Genomic DNA, 13779 nt, shown 5'->3' with positions numbered 1-13779 from the left:
GATAGTATCCTGTCTATCTCTCTCTCTCTACCTCTGGCAGCGCAGGGTGTCTCGCTACCCAGCGAGAGGGTAATGTTCTCAGGGCTGACGTAGGTATGATGTCAGAGTTCTGATTCTTTAACAAGATTCCCCCTGTACACCCCCCCGACAAACACACACCAAACTCCCCGGTCCCCACTCCCGGGAAATCCAATTAACAGCTGAGCTAATTAACCCTCCCGAAATTCATGGCTACTCGCCGACTAACAAAAACCCTCCGAGACCGTCACAGCGCAGCGACCGGGATCACCGACCCCCACCCAGCAAAACTACATCACTACAAATAATCCCGCTCCCTAACCCCGCCAGTACATTCCTTTTCTGTGAGGGCAGGTCGGGCTTCACGCGATGCCTGTTGTGCCCCAGGCTTCAGCGATCTTCATGTTTCCCTTTTCGGCTGGCCTCTCAGCTGCTGAGGACGGATCTGTGCCCGTCTCGAAAGGCGCGCGTTCCCTTTCTGAACTAATTTCAGCCCTTTTTACGGGACAGAGCAGCTTCCCCTGCTGTTGCTCTACCCCTTGAAGTCTTTTGACCTTATGACCTGATTCCGGCGAGCAAATCGGTTTACCTCTCTCTCGCTCTCTCTCTCCCTCCCTCTGCCCATCCCTCAGTTTTATCCCTTCAGCGCTGATCTCCCTTCATCCCTTCCAATCCCTCGGCCTTCATCTGTTCATCAAAGGCCAGGCGGGGAGAGAGAGAGAGACAGAGAGACAGAGACAGAGAGAAAGCAAAGGATTGCACTGGACTCCCGGCCGAAGTGCAGCCGCGACAGAGAAGGAGCTCCCAGCTACAGCAGCAGAACAGGACAGCACTCAAACAGCTAGCGCAAGGGAGACTGCAGAGGGGCAGAGAAACCTAATCAGACAGAGGAGGAGGAGGAGGAGGAGGAGGAGGAGGACAAGAGCAGCACCTTCACCAGAGCAAAGCCCAGGTAAGACCCATTTCAACAGCTTCTTGATTCCAGACGCTCGAACCTCTGTCTCGCAGAACAGCGGCAGCAGGTTAAAAAACGCACAATGGAACACCACAACTAAAAAACAAAAAGCAATCCGATTCAACACGCACAAGCACTCGCGCAGTCCGGAATTACGGCCGAGAGGACAGACTGGATCCGAACGGCCCACAGCGCGAAACAGCCACATCGCCGCTCTTGGGCACCATGTTGGCGTGCAACCACTATCGGCAAACTTCCTCACTCGGCAGGGAGGGTCAAGAAGGGGGTGTACAGCGATGGATTGTGGAAGGCGGACTGAATTAGGGGTCTGGTGAACTTGGAAACACAATTGCTGTGCTTTTGGACGGTAGAGCCACCCGAGCAGGACAGTATAGTACATTACAGACCGCGTAGGAAAGGACGTCACGTGTACGTAGGCGCAGTCACCTCCAACTCACAATAGGAAGCGCGAAGGCGTGTTCAATTCGACACGAGGGAAGACGTGATAGTCACTCTCAGGGTAGTATAGCGCAGGGCGCCAGGTGAAAAGGGCTGGACACGAGAGGGGAGGGGAGACGTCAATTAAAGAAAAGACAGCTCGCAACACCGACGGAAATCGATTCTCGGCAGGCGTAGCTCGTGGCTGAACCAGCGAAGAGTGTCCCGCTACAGCTCCCAGTGTCCTCTGGGGGATAAAACGCTTGCCGTACCAAACCGAGGTTCCTGCAAAGGATCATGGGGCGTGTCTTTCAGGAGCCCACGAGAAAAATTGGAATGTTCTGAGCTTTGAGCGTTGCTGCCCTCTCTTTCCAGGCTCTCTGAGCCGTTTCTGTTTCCTGCCAGCAGTAGAGAGGCTGGCGGAGCTCTTGCTGCTGCTGTGCAATCACCAGCAAGCAGCCACCGCTCACAGTCAATTGCCAGTCTAAAACGGTCTTCGGGTGGCAGTGCCCACAGGGCAGCTCCGTATCGCTTCAAGCCAGTCATGGGCCGTGCATGACAGCGGGGCCACCTACAGGGAGGGAACAAGTACTGCGTTCAGTTAGTCTCCCCATCTGTATGAAATATCCGTCTCTCCACCCAACTCTCAGTACCGTAGAGTCCAGCCAGGCCACCCGCTCATCTACTTTGACACCTCCTCTCTCCCTGCAGGGTTATGGCACTGTCCTGTCCCGCACTGACTGTACCTCTCCCCCTCTTCAACCGAACCGTTACCGTCTCTAAGCTGTGGCCCCCTTGTCTCTCCCCCTGCAGTGCTCACATCCGATGGCGTCTGGTTAGTTAGGCCGACATTTCTCTCTGCGCTAATACCCCCCTTCTCCCCCCCTCCCATCCTTTATCCCCTCGTAAAGAGCAGTCCTTGTCTCTAATCGGATCAGAGGCGGTTTAGCCCAGCAGATCCCCTGCTTGAAATCTCCTGCTGGGCTCTAACGCAGTCTGCCCGCCTCTCTCCCTTCGCTGCTCCGGGCGTTAACGCTCAGGAGGGCAGAGGGCAGCTGAACAGGCCTGCGTAGTCCCTCTGCGTGTCCCGTCCCGGAGAGGGTGCCTGCCCTGCGGGCCCACCGGCCACCTCCAGCCCACCCACGGGGCCGACCCGTGCCGCAATTAATCTGAATCTCCTGCTCGCTGGCTGGGGCGGTCTCTCCTCATCTCTCTCTCTCTCTCTCTCTCTCTCTCTCGCTGTGTGTGTCACTCCAAACAAATTTCAGTCAAATTGCAGAGGGTCACAAGATCGGAGCTGAAAGACAAACAGAGCAGCAGACTGACAGCACAGGACGGCGAAGCTGCACAGAGAGAGCAGAGCGATCAACCGCGTGCCTCCCAGTCTCGCCACCGCCTAAGGTAAGAGCAGCTGTTTTCTCTAATGGGCAGTCATTCGGGGGGGGGGGGGAAAGACAGGAGCTGCTTTCGGTTGAAAGTTTTTTTTTTTTTTTACGAAGGCGCTGCGTAGTGGAAATCGAAACGTGAAAGGCAGGAAAGATTTCCCGGGTCTCGCGAAGAAGTCGAGAGAGGCCGGAAACGAGGAGGGGGGGAGGCCCGCCGAGGCCCACCCGGCTCAGTTCGGGCGCGAGATCCCTGCTTTAGCCGAGGGCCTCATCCAGCCCTTTCTTTTTGCCGGGCGCCTTGTGCCCTCCTCCCACAACCCTTTGTGTAAAGACTTGCCTCCCGTTCCCGGCTTTAAACGCCCCTCCACGCCGTTCGGCACAAGTGACAAACTTCAGGTACGGGCTTGCGTACGGTTTCCGTATAAGAGGATCCATTGAAACCGAACGTCCAATCCAACCAGGCCAGCGTGGTCGAGCTGACGTGTGGCCGGTCCAATGTTTTGCATTTGCAATCTAAATCTGGTTCTGCTGGAATAATACAGCAGGTTCTGGACCTGGGTCTTACGTGATCAGGTAGTTGCAATTACAAGTGCAGCAAACTACAGCCGAGCCCCAGCAGGGAGACAGGTGTGTGTGTGTGTGTGACCTGGCCAGTGGGGTTATTTGCATACAGCATGGAAATGAGAGGAAGAGAGAGAGAGGGAGATGGTCAGATAGGCAGAAGGAGATTTAAATGAGCATGCAAATGGGAGAGGGCGAGAGAGAGAAGGGAGTTCATGTCCACAAGCCCACTGGACGCCACAGCACCTGGACCGAGAGAGATGGGACATACAGAGACAGCGCCCGGCTTGACCCTGCACCGACCGAGGCGGCGGGGCGGCTGGCAGGACCCGGCCATGCTCCGCGTGGCCATATTCACAGCGTGCTCCAAGGGTGTGTGTGTGTGTGTGCGCGTCCAGTCAAATTTTGCAAAGTGGCGCAAGCAGATTTTTCTGGGGACTGGGAGAACTCGTTTGCAAAGCAAATAAGCCGATTCAGAAGCGGAAAGAGATCGCTTCTCAGCAATAAACACGCGCAGCCGGACAGCAAACACCAAGAGGCAGGAGAGAAGAGCCCCGTGTTTAGCTTGCAACTGTTGCTTCCTTGGGGACTTATATCTAATAAAAGTGTCTGGGAAGAAGGAGGCAGGGTGGGGCAGGGGTGAGCTCCGCTGCCTCACAGCGTTGGGGCTGTGGGTTCAATTCCTGAGGTGCTGTCTGGGTGGAGTTTGCATGTTCTGCCCCGGTTGACCTGCATTTCTTCCGACAGTTAATTAACTGGTAGGTTAATTGGTTTCTGGAAAATCTGGCCCTGGTGTGAGTGTGTGTGTGTGTGTCCTGTGATGGGCTGTTTTAAGCTCGACTCGGTATCGGACGAAGCAGTTACTGACCACGGACAGTTGATTCCAAAACTCTCTTTCCCAGCTCCTTCTTCCGCTCGACCTTACTTCCTGTACATTGCCGGTGGTGACAGCGCCTAGCAACCGTCGCCATGGGAGAAGTGGAGCAGCTTCGTAAAGAGGCAGAGGCCCTGAAACAGCAGATTGCCGTGAGTCCCATTACCTGCTTGACGTTAATTAATTCAACATGGCTCCTGAGCATTCCACAGATAACACTACTGAGACCAGAGGCAGCAGAGTGGTCAACTGATCGACATCGCACCACACAGAAACTTTGCAATGTCTCCTTAACACCCACAACATGTACAGTTACTTCATCTGTTATTGACAGATGATGACCATCCTGTTACTGGAGACTTAATCAACATCTAAATGACACTAACTTAATATGGCCAACACAGTCGAGACTCCCCCATCGACTCCTCAAACGTGAGATCAGAATGAATCATGAAAAACAGATACCACCTGGTCAGCCTGATTTCATCAATACAAAAACTGTCTCCCGCGCACGTCACTCAAGACCGCAGAAGTATAAAGATCCTGTTAGAATCTGATTACGCTGTGCAGTAGCGTGTGATCTGGAATTTAATGATATGACATTTGGTTGCTTATTATCTTGTAATGAACAGATAATGCATGAAACCTGAATTGCATGAGCTAGGTGTGTCAGTTGTTGAAGCATGATGATTATATCCAGGGTGAGAATCCACCCTCCTATCCGAAATGTAAACGGTTCTAAAGTTAGTCCTGTTAGATCGGGTTTTGTAGCACCAAAAGTAGCCTTTCAACTGATGGAACACATGGGGATGAACCCATACAAAACAGAGGAAGAAATTCTGGGAACTTCAATTCAATCCAACTGGGGAAGACGGAGTAACCGATCGGCTCCTACAACTCTTCCTACTAGCAGCTTGTGTATAGTTGACGTGTTGTTGTGATCAGGCCCTGGAGGATCAAGATCAATCCAATTTCAACATCAGGAAAGAAAGGCAGAAAGACGAATATCGATTCTCATAATATGTATATAGTAATTCCCGATTATGACTCTTGAACAGCTGTGCATATGGATCAACTTCACATGGATTCAGTTTGTCTAAAACGGACCTTAAATCCGGCTACAACTACAGTAGCTGCTGCAAAAGTTACTCACACTAGTAATCATTACTAATGGTCTGGACGATGGTGATCAATCCAACTTCCCTGACAAGCTTACATGAACCACAGCTAAAGTTTATTATTCATTTATTAGATTACTAATAATGTGTGTAATATATGAACGTCTACACAATACCTATCCCAGGAAAGCACAGCAAGTGAAAGCAAGACTTGATCGCCCAGTTGGCCAGACTATAAGTCAACCTAATGGTTTGAGTATAAGTCAAACGAATTGAGGTGAATTCAAAGTGATGTTGCCTGTGCTGGCAGACTCGAGCAGTGAGGGCAATAGCTACCGTGCGATTGTAGTAAGGACCGTGATAACAGCAGCCCAGCGGAGGTGCCCGTGCAGGTTACAGAGGCCGGCTCTCGGCCTGCGGTGAGATCCTCTCTGCTGATAATGCCGCGGTGCCACTCGTGTAACAGGACGCCCGGAAAGCCGTGGCAGACACCACCCTGGCGGAGATAGTGGCCGGAACGGAGGTGGTTGGCCGCATCCAGATGAGAACCAGGAAGACGCTGAGAGGCCATCTGGCGAAAATCTACGCCATGCACTGGGCTACCGACTCCAGGTACAACACCTGCAGCAGCCGGTGTGACTACACACACACACACCTGTGACATCACTCTCTCTACAGGCACACTGCATATAGACCTGCCTGTGTGACTATACACACACACACACACACCTGTGACATCAGTCTCTCTGCAGGCACACTGCACATAGACCTGCCTGTGTGACTATACACACACACACACACCTGTGTCATCAGTCTCTCTGCAGGCACACTGCATATAGACCTGCCTGTGTGACTGTATATACACACACACCTGTGTCATCAGTCTCTCTACAGGCACACTGCACATAGACCTGCCTGTGTGACTATATACACACACACACACGTGTCATCAGTCTCTCTACAGGCACACTGCACCTAGACCTGCCTGTGTGACTGTATATACACACACACCTGTGTCATCAGTCTCTCTGCAGGCACACTGCACCTAGACCTGCCTGTGTGAGTATACACACACACACACACGTGTCATCAGTCTCTCTGCAGGCACACTGCACCTAGACCTGCCTGTGTGAGTATACACACACAAACCTGTGTCATCAGTCTCTCTGCAGGCACACTGCACCTAGACCTGCCTATGTGACTGTATATACACACACACCTGTGTCATCAGTCTCTCCACATCCACACTCCCACAGACCCTAGGATCCAGGTACAAAGGAGCAGTCTATACACATATTCTCTACATACTCAGTCTGTGTGCAGCTACTTCTCTTTTTATACAAAAATATCTACTGAAATCTTTTTCCGCCCGCTAGTTGGACTCTGTGTATTCATCGGTGCCTGACTTGACCCATTACGACCGAACTCGGAAACTCACTCCACAGTTCTCTCCCACAGCGTGTTGGCCGTGCAGTTCACAGTTGTGTATCTAGATCATCCCCCCTTCTGTCTCCTCCAGGTTGCTGGTCAGTGCATCCCAGGATGGTAAACTGATCGTGTGGGACAGCTACACCACTAACAAGGTACAGAGATCCAGATCTCTCTCTCTCTCATTGCGTTATCCTCACTCTAGCCCAGACCTGCATTAACACTCACTCACTCGCTCGCTCTCTCTCAGGTCAACGCAATCCCTCTCAAGTCCTCCTGGGTAATGACGTGTGCCTACGCCCCCTCAGGGAACTTCGTGGCCTGTGGGGGGCTGGACAACATGTGCTCCATCTACAACCTGAAGACCCGAGAGGGCAACGTCAAAGTCAGCCGCGAGCTGGCCGCGCACACGGGTACCGTTCCCGCTCACCAACGCGCCAGCCGTTTCAAGCGCAACACGGTTTTTAACATTTCACGTTCTAGAAGGAATCGGCATTGATGGCTTTTAGTCCAGTAGAATTATTGCTCTCCACTTCTGGACTACGTGCCTGTTAACTCTGCATGCAGATCATGCTGGAACGTTGCTGGGGTGAAACGCCTGCTGCACAACCTGTACTTATTCGCTCGTCCATCACATTCCATTAGTCATTACAGGGACTAGTGAGCAGGAAGGGCCGCTTCACATCTCCAACTCGTGGGGACTCTCACTCTCGCCCACGGGGATACCAGGGGTCTGCAGCAACATTAGAAACCATACAGCACTTTCACCAAGATCCCGATTTTGTGCTGAATTTGAAATGAGAAACATTTTACTATGCCACTTTAAGCCATGAACTGACTGATTAATTATAGGGGTCGTCACATAAAGTAACTGGTCGAGCAGTAGGACAGGTCAGATATGAATGAACTCCTTCATTAGTCACCACCTGCACTCAAACACAGAACTCAACAACTTTAATGGCTCACCAATCAACACTATAATGCATTACCTCTTTACCTAAATCACACAAGTCAAAATCAGCCTACACAGGGTCTAACGTACCAGGGTGACTCTGTCCTTGAACAGTTTTAAGCAAGTAACTCATCAACCCGGACAGACACCCGATAAGACTCAAATCAAACACATTGAATGTTCATGAACAAACATGCACTTGCTAAGAAGCCTGACACCTCTTTCACACAATCAACCAGTGCTGGCAGAGCAGCAGTGTTGTTAACTCATTAGCTTGCTTACCAATCACCTTACAGGTCAGCTGGCCACACACTTGAGCTCAATACAGTTCATTGATGCATTAGCATACTGCTTAATGAACGCTAAGCAGACAGTAAGACAGCACTAATCAAGATGAGCAGAGAGTCAGACAGTATTAATCAAGATGAGCTGCAAGCTGGGCGCCCACACTGTTCAATTAGTAGCAACTGAAACACTTCTGGATTAACTAACTAATGGATCACCCATCATACACACAATTCCAATTACCTGTAAAAACTGAAGGTATTGAAGGACTGCCAGTGTGTCCAGATAAAGTAATACATCTCCAATACTGCCTGCAGTATAAACGGTTACCACTCACACAGTCTCCCTCTTGCTCCAGGATACCTGTCCTGCTGTCGCTTCCTCAATGACAACGAGATCGTCACCAGCTCTGGAGACACCACCTGGTGAGCATGCTGGCCTGCTTACCCCATCAGCTCAGCTGGTCACCTCATTTAGAGCTCACAGGCGTCATCGTGGCTCAGACAGGACAGCTCTCACCTGTATCAGCACAGCACAGGGGTGTCTGATTTCGGTTTAACAAAGTGACTTAAATTTGTCCTCCCCCCCCAGTATGTCTGATGAGAATACAGGACAGCTCAGAAAGCACAATACAGAGCACAACTGTACTGTACATTCTTGACCTCTTGCATCCAAACTCTCCACTCTTTTGACTGGGATCAGGAATACCCATTGGTTATTGAAGAAATAAGCAGGTTATACATTCAGTTAGGAAAACTCTGATCTTTATGGGCTTAAACTGAGATACTGGTCCTAAATGATCTCTAAACCAGTTCATTTACATCACCTGCTTCACTGATTGCTATTAATTAGTTCTGAGCCTTTATAAACTCTCCTTTCCATATTTTCCCCACTCCCTGCTCCCAATTACAGATCTTTAATAACCTACCTGGGCCTTGATTGTCCCCATCCATACCTGGGTTCAATTACTGGACTGTCAGCAGCTATTTTGGCTCAGCGACTACACCTGGACCCCCATAAAGAGCCAAAATTGTCACCTTCTACGAAAGAGACTACACATCTGAGCTCGTACCAACCTGAATCTGCTAATAATTAGCTTAATTGGACCCCTTTAACAGCTTCTCCCCAGCATTTCAGGATCTCATTCTTTAAAGAGAACTATAGTTACACCAGCTGGTCCAGTACAAGGGTTAGATAACCCTGGTCAAGATTGTAGGATAAAATCCTGAGCCCCTAATTTGTGCCTTTCATATCCTGGTGTCAGCCCTAACGTGGCCTTCTCTTCCGTATGCCGAAAACACCGAGTTCATTGCTCTGAATTCACTGAACAATTTTTGGATGATAAAGTCTCTTTACTTCTTTACAGTATGTCTTAAGGTCAATAATATTACGAGATCCATCTAGCCATATTCATCCAATTCAGGGTCGTGGGGGAGCCGGAGCCTATCCATCTCAGGGCAGACAGACAGACACACTCACACCAGGGGCAGTTTTCCCACAAGCCAGTTAACCCGTCAGCATGTCTTTGGACTGTGGGAGGAGACCGGAGCACCCGGAGGAAAAGCCATACGAACCCAGGGAGAACTTCCAAACTCCGGGCACAAGGCACTCCAGAAATTGAACCCGGGACCCCAGAGCTGCCCCTCGATATCATGAGCTCTCCCCCGCGAGAGCTGAGGCAGTGCTTGGAGTAACGCCTAACCGCGCACACCGAATCCCTACGTCTCTCCGCCGCAGTGCCCTGTGGGACATCGAGACGGGGACGCAGAAGACGGTTTTCATGGGACACACGGGGGACTGCATGAGTCTGGCCGTGTCCCCGGACTTCAACCTCTTCATCTCCGGGGCCTGCGACTCCTCTGCCAAGCTGTGGGACGTACGCGAGGGCACCTGCCGACAGACCTTCACGGGCCACGAGTCCGACATCAACGCCATCTGTGTGAGTGGCCTAGAGCGGGGCTGATGGGATTCCGGCCCATCTCGGAACGAGCCCAGAGCTCGAGCTCTTACCTGTACGTCTCTCTTGCTGCCTTTTCCCCGGCACTCTCCCATTGGGAACTCCCTCTGTGCGAGCGATCAAGCACAGGGATAACGAGTCTTCCACCCATCTTGGAATCGGTCTACGGTCAAGCCCTTTGTTGTACGCCTCTCGCGCTCCCTCCTTCCCAGTTCTTTCCCAGTGGGAACCCGTTCTGCACGAGTGGTCGAGAGTGGGGGGGGGGTGAGGAGACTCCCTGTCCATTTCGGAATTATTCCAGGGTTCGAGCTCTTACCTGTACATCTCTCCCAGAACTCCCTCTGCTCGAGCGATCAGGAATAATGGGTCTTCCACCCGTCTTGGAATCGGTCTAGGGTTCGAGCCCTTACATGTACGTCTCTCTCCCTGCCTCCCTCCCAGTTCTTCCCCAACGGCAACGCCATCTGCACGGGCTCCGACGACGCCACCTGCAAGCTCTTCGACCTGCGCGCCGACCAGGAGCTGATCGGCTATTCCCACGAGAGCATCATCTGCGGGATCACCTCCATTGCCATGTCCCGCAGCGGCCGGCTGATCCTGGCCGGGTACGACGACTTTAACTGCAACATCTGGGACACCCTCAAAGCCGAGAGAGTGGGTGAGTGGCCAGCTGTCTGCTGGGCTGATACTGGGGCCGTTACTAATTGCTCTATGTCAGTTTCGGGGTGACACGTTATTCTTTTTGTGTTAGACATATCTCTACGGTCTGTGTCTGGTTCTCTCTGTGGTCTATATAATTCTCTTTGTGCAAGATGCCGCTCTGAGATATATGAATCAGTCTGTGTACTATAATACATGTCTCTAGGATCTTTATTAGGGTCTGTCTTAATCTCTCTGTGTTAGGTGTGTCTCCAGGGTCTATATTAGGTTCTGTATTAATCTCTCTGTTAGGTGTGTCTCTATGGTCTATATTAGGGTCTGTATTAATCTCTGTGTGTGAGGTGTGTCTTTATGGTCTATATTAGGGTCTGTATTAATCTCTCTGTGTGAGGAGTGCCTCTGGTTTCTATATTAGAATCTGTAGTTGTGTGTTAACGTTATAGACAATGACGCCTATCAAGCAATCCCCCTCCTTCTCCCCCAGGTGTTCTGTCTGGTCATGACAACCGTGTGAGCTGTATCGGAGTGACCTCAGACGGAATGGCTGCCTGCACAGGATCATGGGACAGCTTCCTGAAAATCTGGAACTAGGAATGTTGCGGTATGGAGAGGAGGAAAGGGAGAGAGAGAGAGATAAATACGGACAGAGAGAGAACGAGGGGCAGAATAGGTAGAAGCTAGTCTGTCGGAAGACAATATTTGGGTTTATGCAAATGAGTTCTAGGAACAGACAGACAAGAGGACAGAAGCCATAGTGACGAAAGCATTGAGAGAGAGACAGTGGGTCTGAGTTCGCTCACCTGGAGACAGACGGGGATAGACAATGTCAGTCTCGAAGCAGTCGGCCTGTCTGTTTTGTCTGTCTCTCTTCCCTCTCGCTCTCTGTAAGACCGGTTACCGAGCAAGGACACAGCCCGATTCTGCATCTGTATTTATTGTCATTAATGGTAGCGCGCGTGCTTTTCAGGGAAAGACTGATCTCGGATACGGACCGCAATACGGAAACAAAGTATAACTAACAAATGGCTAAATAACGGGAAAACAATTAGCAATATTTTTTAAAATAAGAAACTCATCGATTGTTTCTATTTTTAGAGCTATGTAAATGATTTTAACACTTGTAACTTGAAGGATCTTTAGAGAAATGCTTTTTTTTTCCATTAACCTTTGATTGTACTGTTAGTTTTCTTGTTATTTATTGGACTTATTTAATTGATTTTTTTTTTTAGCTTCCAGAAACAAATATACAACACAAGCTTACGTATGTGCAAATTGGAACCCATCCTGTAAAACTGATGCACACTGGGACTCCTTCTGGTGTCTGCTACGGTTTGCAATACTTTATGAGACGTCTGTTTTTCTTCAAGAGGAAAATTAAGAAAAAAAACAGCCTGTTTATTGGTAATTAAGTTATAAAATAGAAAGAATTCATTGTTTTATTGGTTGTGAACTGATTTTTCAAATATATTACGGTGAAGAGTTTTGCTGTCATTAAGGCTGACAGGCAATCGGCAAATGTAATTAAATATGCAATCATATGCCAACGATTTTACATCTGATCAATGAAACACCATCTGCAGGTGGCTTCCCTTAAAACTCGGAAGTGTGCGTTCGCCGACGAATTTTAGTTTAGTCTTCACGTTGTTTTGCAGTTCCTATTTTAAATCGGGATTTACAACTCCCAGAAGGCAGTGGGAAGGAGGGCTACAGAGGATTATGGGAAATGGTCTTCTCAGCCAAACCGGTTTTTTTAATGTATGCATTTGTCCAGCCATATATCTTACTAGTAATACACGATTTACCTCTATCAAGCAGGTGTTCCAAAATGCTGTGCTGCTATCTTCCATTCAAGCACAACTCTTAATGCTCTAATTACAAGCTTCCAGGTGGGGGTTACACATTGGTGGTGGTGGAGGGGAGTAAAACACTATACAAGTGTAAGGAATTATTATTAATCGGAGTGACTCTACAGGCTAGTGTTGCTTGAAAGAGATTCTGATTATCCAGGCGTATGCATCTTTTCTACCTCAGTCGCTCTACACAGACTCTCTCTGGGTTACGCAACATTCATCTTAGATCATTTTAACCGTAAAATAAAAAACAAAAATCAAATCCGCAGCCGAGGTATGGACGTAAGTGGGAGCTACATAACATCCGTTCAATCCAGGAAGCGTTCGCTGTGTTTCGACGGTCATCAGCATTAATGATCCGGTCGCTCACTTCATGCCCGAATACAGTGAAACCGTATTATTACAAGATGTGAGCGAAACAGGGCTGGGAAAAAAAAAGGATCAAAACTCCCGGATTGCCCAAATCTGAAATTGCAAACCTGCAAACAGAGTGGAAATCGTTTTTGAAACAGCTTTTAACATGTGCGGTGCATTCTGGATAATTCACCTCCCTTTCCCCTTCTACCTCCAAATCTTGAGATGGGCTTAGATCTGGGTCCCTCTCCCTTTCCACAGCTTTCATTTTCTCTCGCGAGCGATACTGCTGGTAGCTCTCAAACTCGGTCGTCTCCTTTCCCCCTCACCTGCTCCTGCCCCTCTTCCTCTGGGCTTTCGTTCCTGGTCTCCTGGGCATCTATCCTTCCAACTCGTCCCAGATTCTTCCACCGGGCGAGAAAGATTAGGCCGGCCATTGCCAACACATCGCGACTGTCGTCGACTAAACTGGTTCATTAACCCGTGAGCAGGAAGTCGCACGATTCTCCCCTTTCACCTCAATCCATCTCACTGCTGGGCTTTTCAAGTCTTCCTTCCTTCCTACAACTAATGATCCTCCACTTAATTCTCCGTTTTACACAAAACAAATTTCAGTGCACACACCAGGAAGCAATTTGCACCAGCCATATGGCTTTTTAAATGGATATCTTCGGGTTCACTTAAACCACCAATGTACTGCTTGTCGCACGAGTTAAGGATCGATTGTAAATAAAGGCACAGAAATCCGCAGAGCCACAAAACAGACTGCCCTTACCTTGCCTGTAAACAAGTAGGGAGGTGGGGGGGGGGGCGTTTTTACAACTCTTCAGATATTTGTTTCTGAATGTTGTTACCACTGCTTCTTTTCAATTAAACTAGACCTGCATCACAGCGTGTGGCAATGTGTGTGACTGCTTTTGAAGAGGCCGGACACGGGGTGCAGG

At 49.7% G+C, this 13779-nt stretch overlaps 1 protein-coding gene across 2 annotated transcripts; it reads left to right on the top strand.

Annotated features, from left to right (window-relative positions):
* The first annotated feature begins 847 nt into the window (after positions 1 to 847).
* Positions 848 to 13726, top strand: gnb3a (guanine nucleotide binding protein (G protein), beta polypeptide 3a). 2 transcript variants are annotated; one of them, XM_088939610.1, is made up of 10 exons: positions 848 to 970; positions 2691 to 2812; positions 4260 to 4383; positions 5816 to 5961; positions 6869 to 6932; positions 7028 to 7190; positions 8373 to 8439; positions 9752 to 9953; positions 10413 to 10629; positions 11116 to 13726. In XM_088939610.1, exons 3-10 carry the CDS (start codon positions 4327 to 4329, stop codon positions 11220 to 11222), a joined length of 1023 nt encoding a protein of 340 aa, XP_088795736.1. In that variant the 5' UTR covers positions 848 to 970; positions 2691 to 2812; positions 4260 to 4326; the 3' UTR covers positions 11223 to 13726. The 2 variants fall into 2 exon arrangements, with proteins under 2 accessions (XP_088795736.1, XP_088795735.1); XM_088939609.1 differs by having other exon boundaries at positions 2680 to 2812.
* The last annotated feature ends 53 nt before the right edge of the window (positions 13727 to 13779 follow it).

Source organism: Atractosteus spatula, chromosome 22 (genome assembly GCF_055471065.1).
Source record: "Atractosteus spatula isolate fAtrSpa1 chromosome 22, fAtrSpa1.hap1, whole genome shotgun sequence".
NCBI classification, from domain to species: Eukaryota; Metazoa; Chordata; class Actinopteri; order Semionotiformes; family Lepisosteidae; genus Atractosteus; species Atractosteus spatula.
The sequence above is the reverse complement of the archived record's forward strand: the minus strand, read 5'-3'. Positions and strand labels throughout refer to the sequence as shown.

What these genes read in the sequence shown, in the direction of transcription:
- gnb3a (XM_088939610.1), top strand. Translation starts at nt 4,327, where the DNA reads ATGGGAGAAGTGGAGCAGCTTCGTAAAGAGGCAGAGGCCCTGAAACAG. An exon ending in CGAGCTGGCCGCGCACACGG is followed by an intron (nt 7,191 to 8,372) that starts GTACCGTTCCCG and finishes CTCTTGCTCCAG; the next exon opens with GATACCTGTCCTGCTGTCGC. An exon ending in AGCTCTGGAGACACCACCTG is followed by an intron (nt 8,440 to 9,751) that starts GTGAGCATGCTG and finishes TCTCCGCCGCAG; the next exon opens with TGCCCTGTGGGACATCGAGA.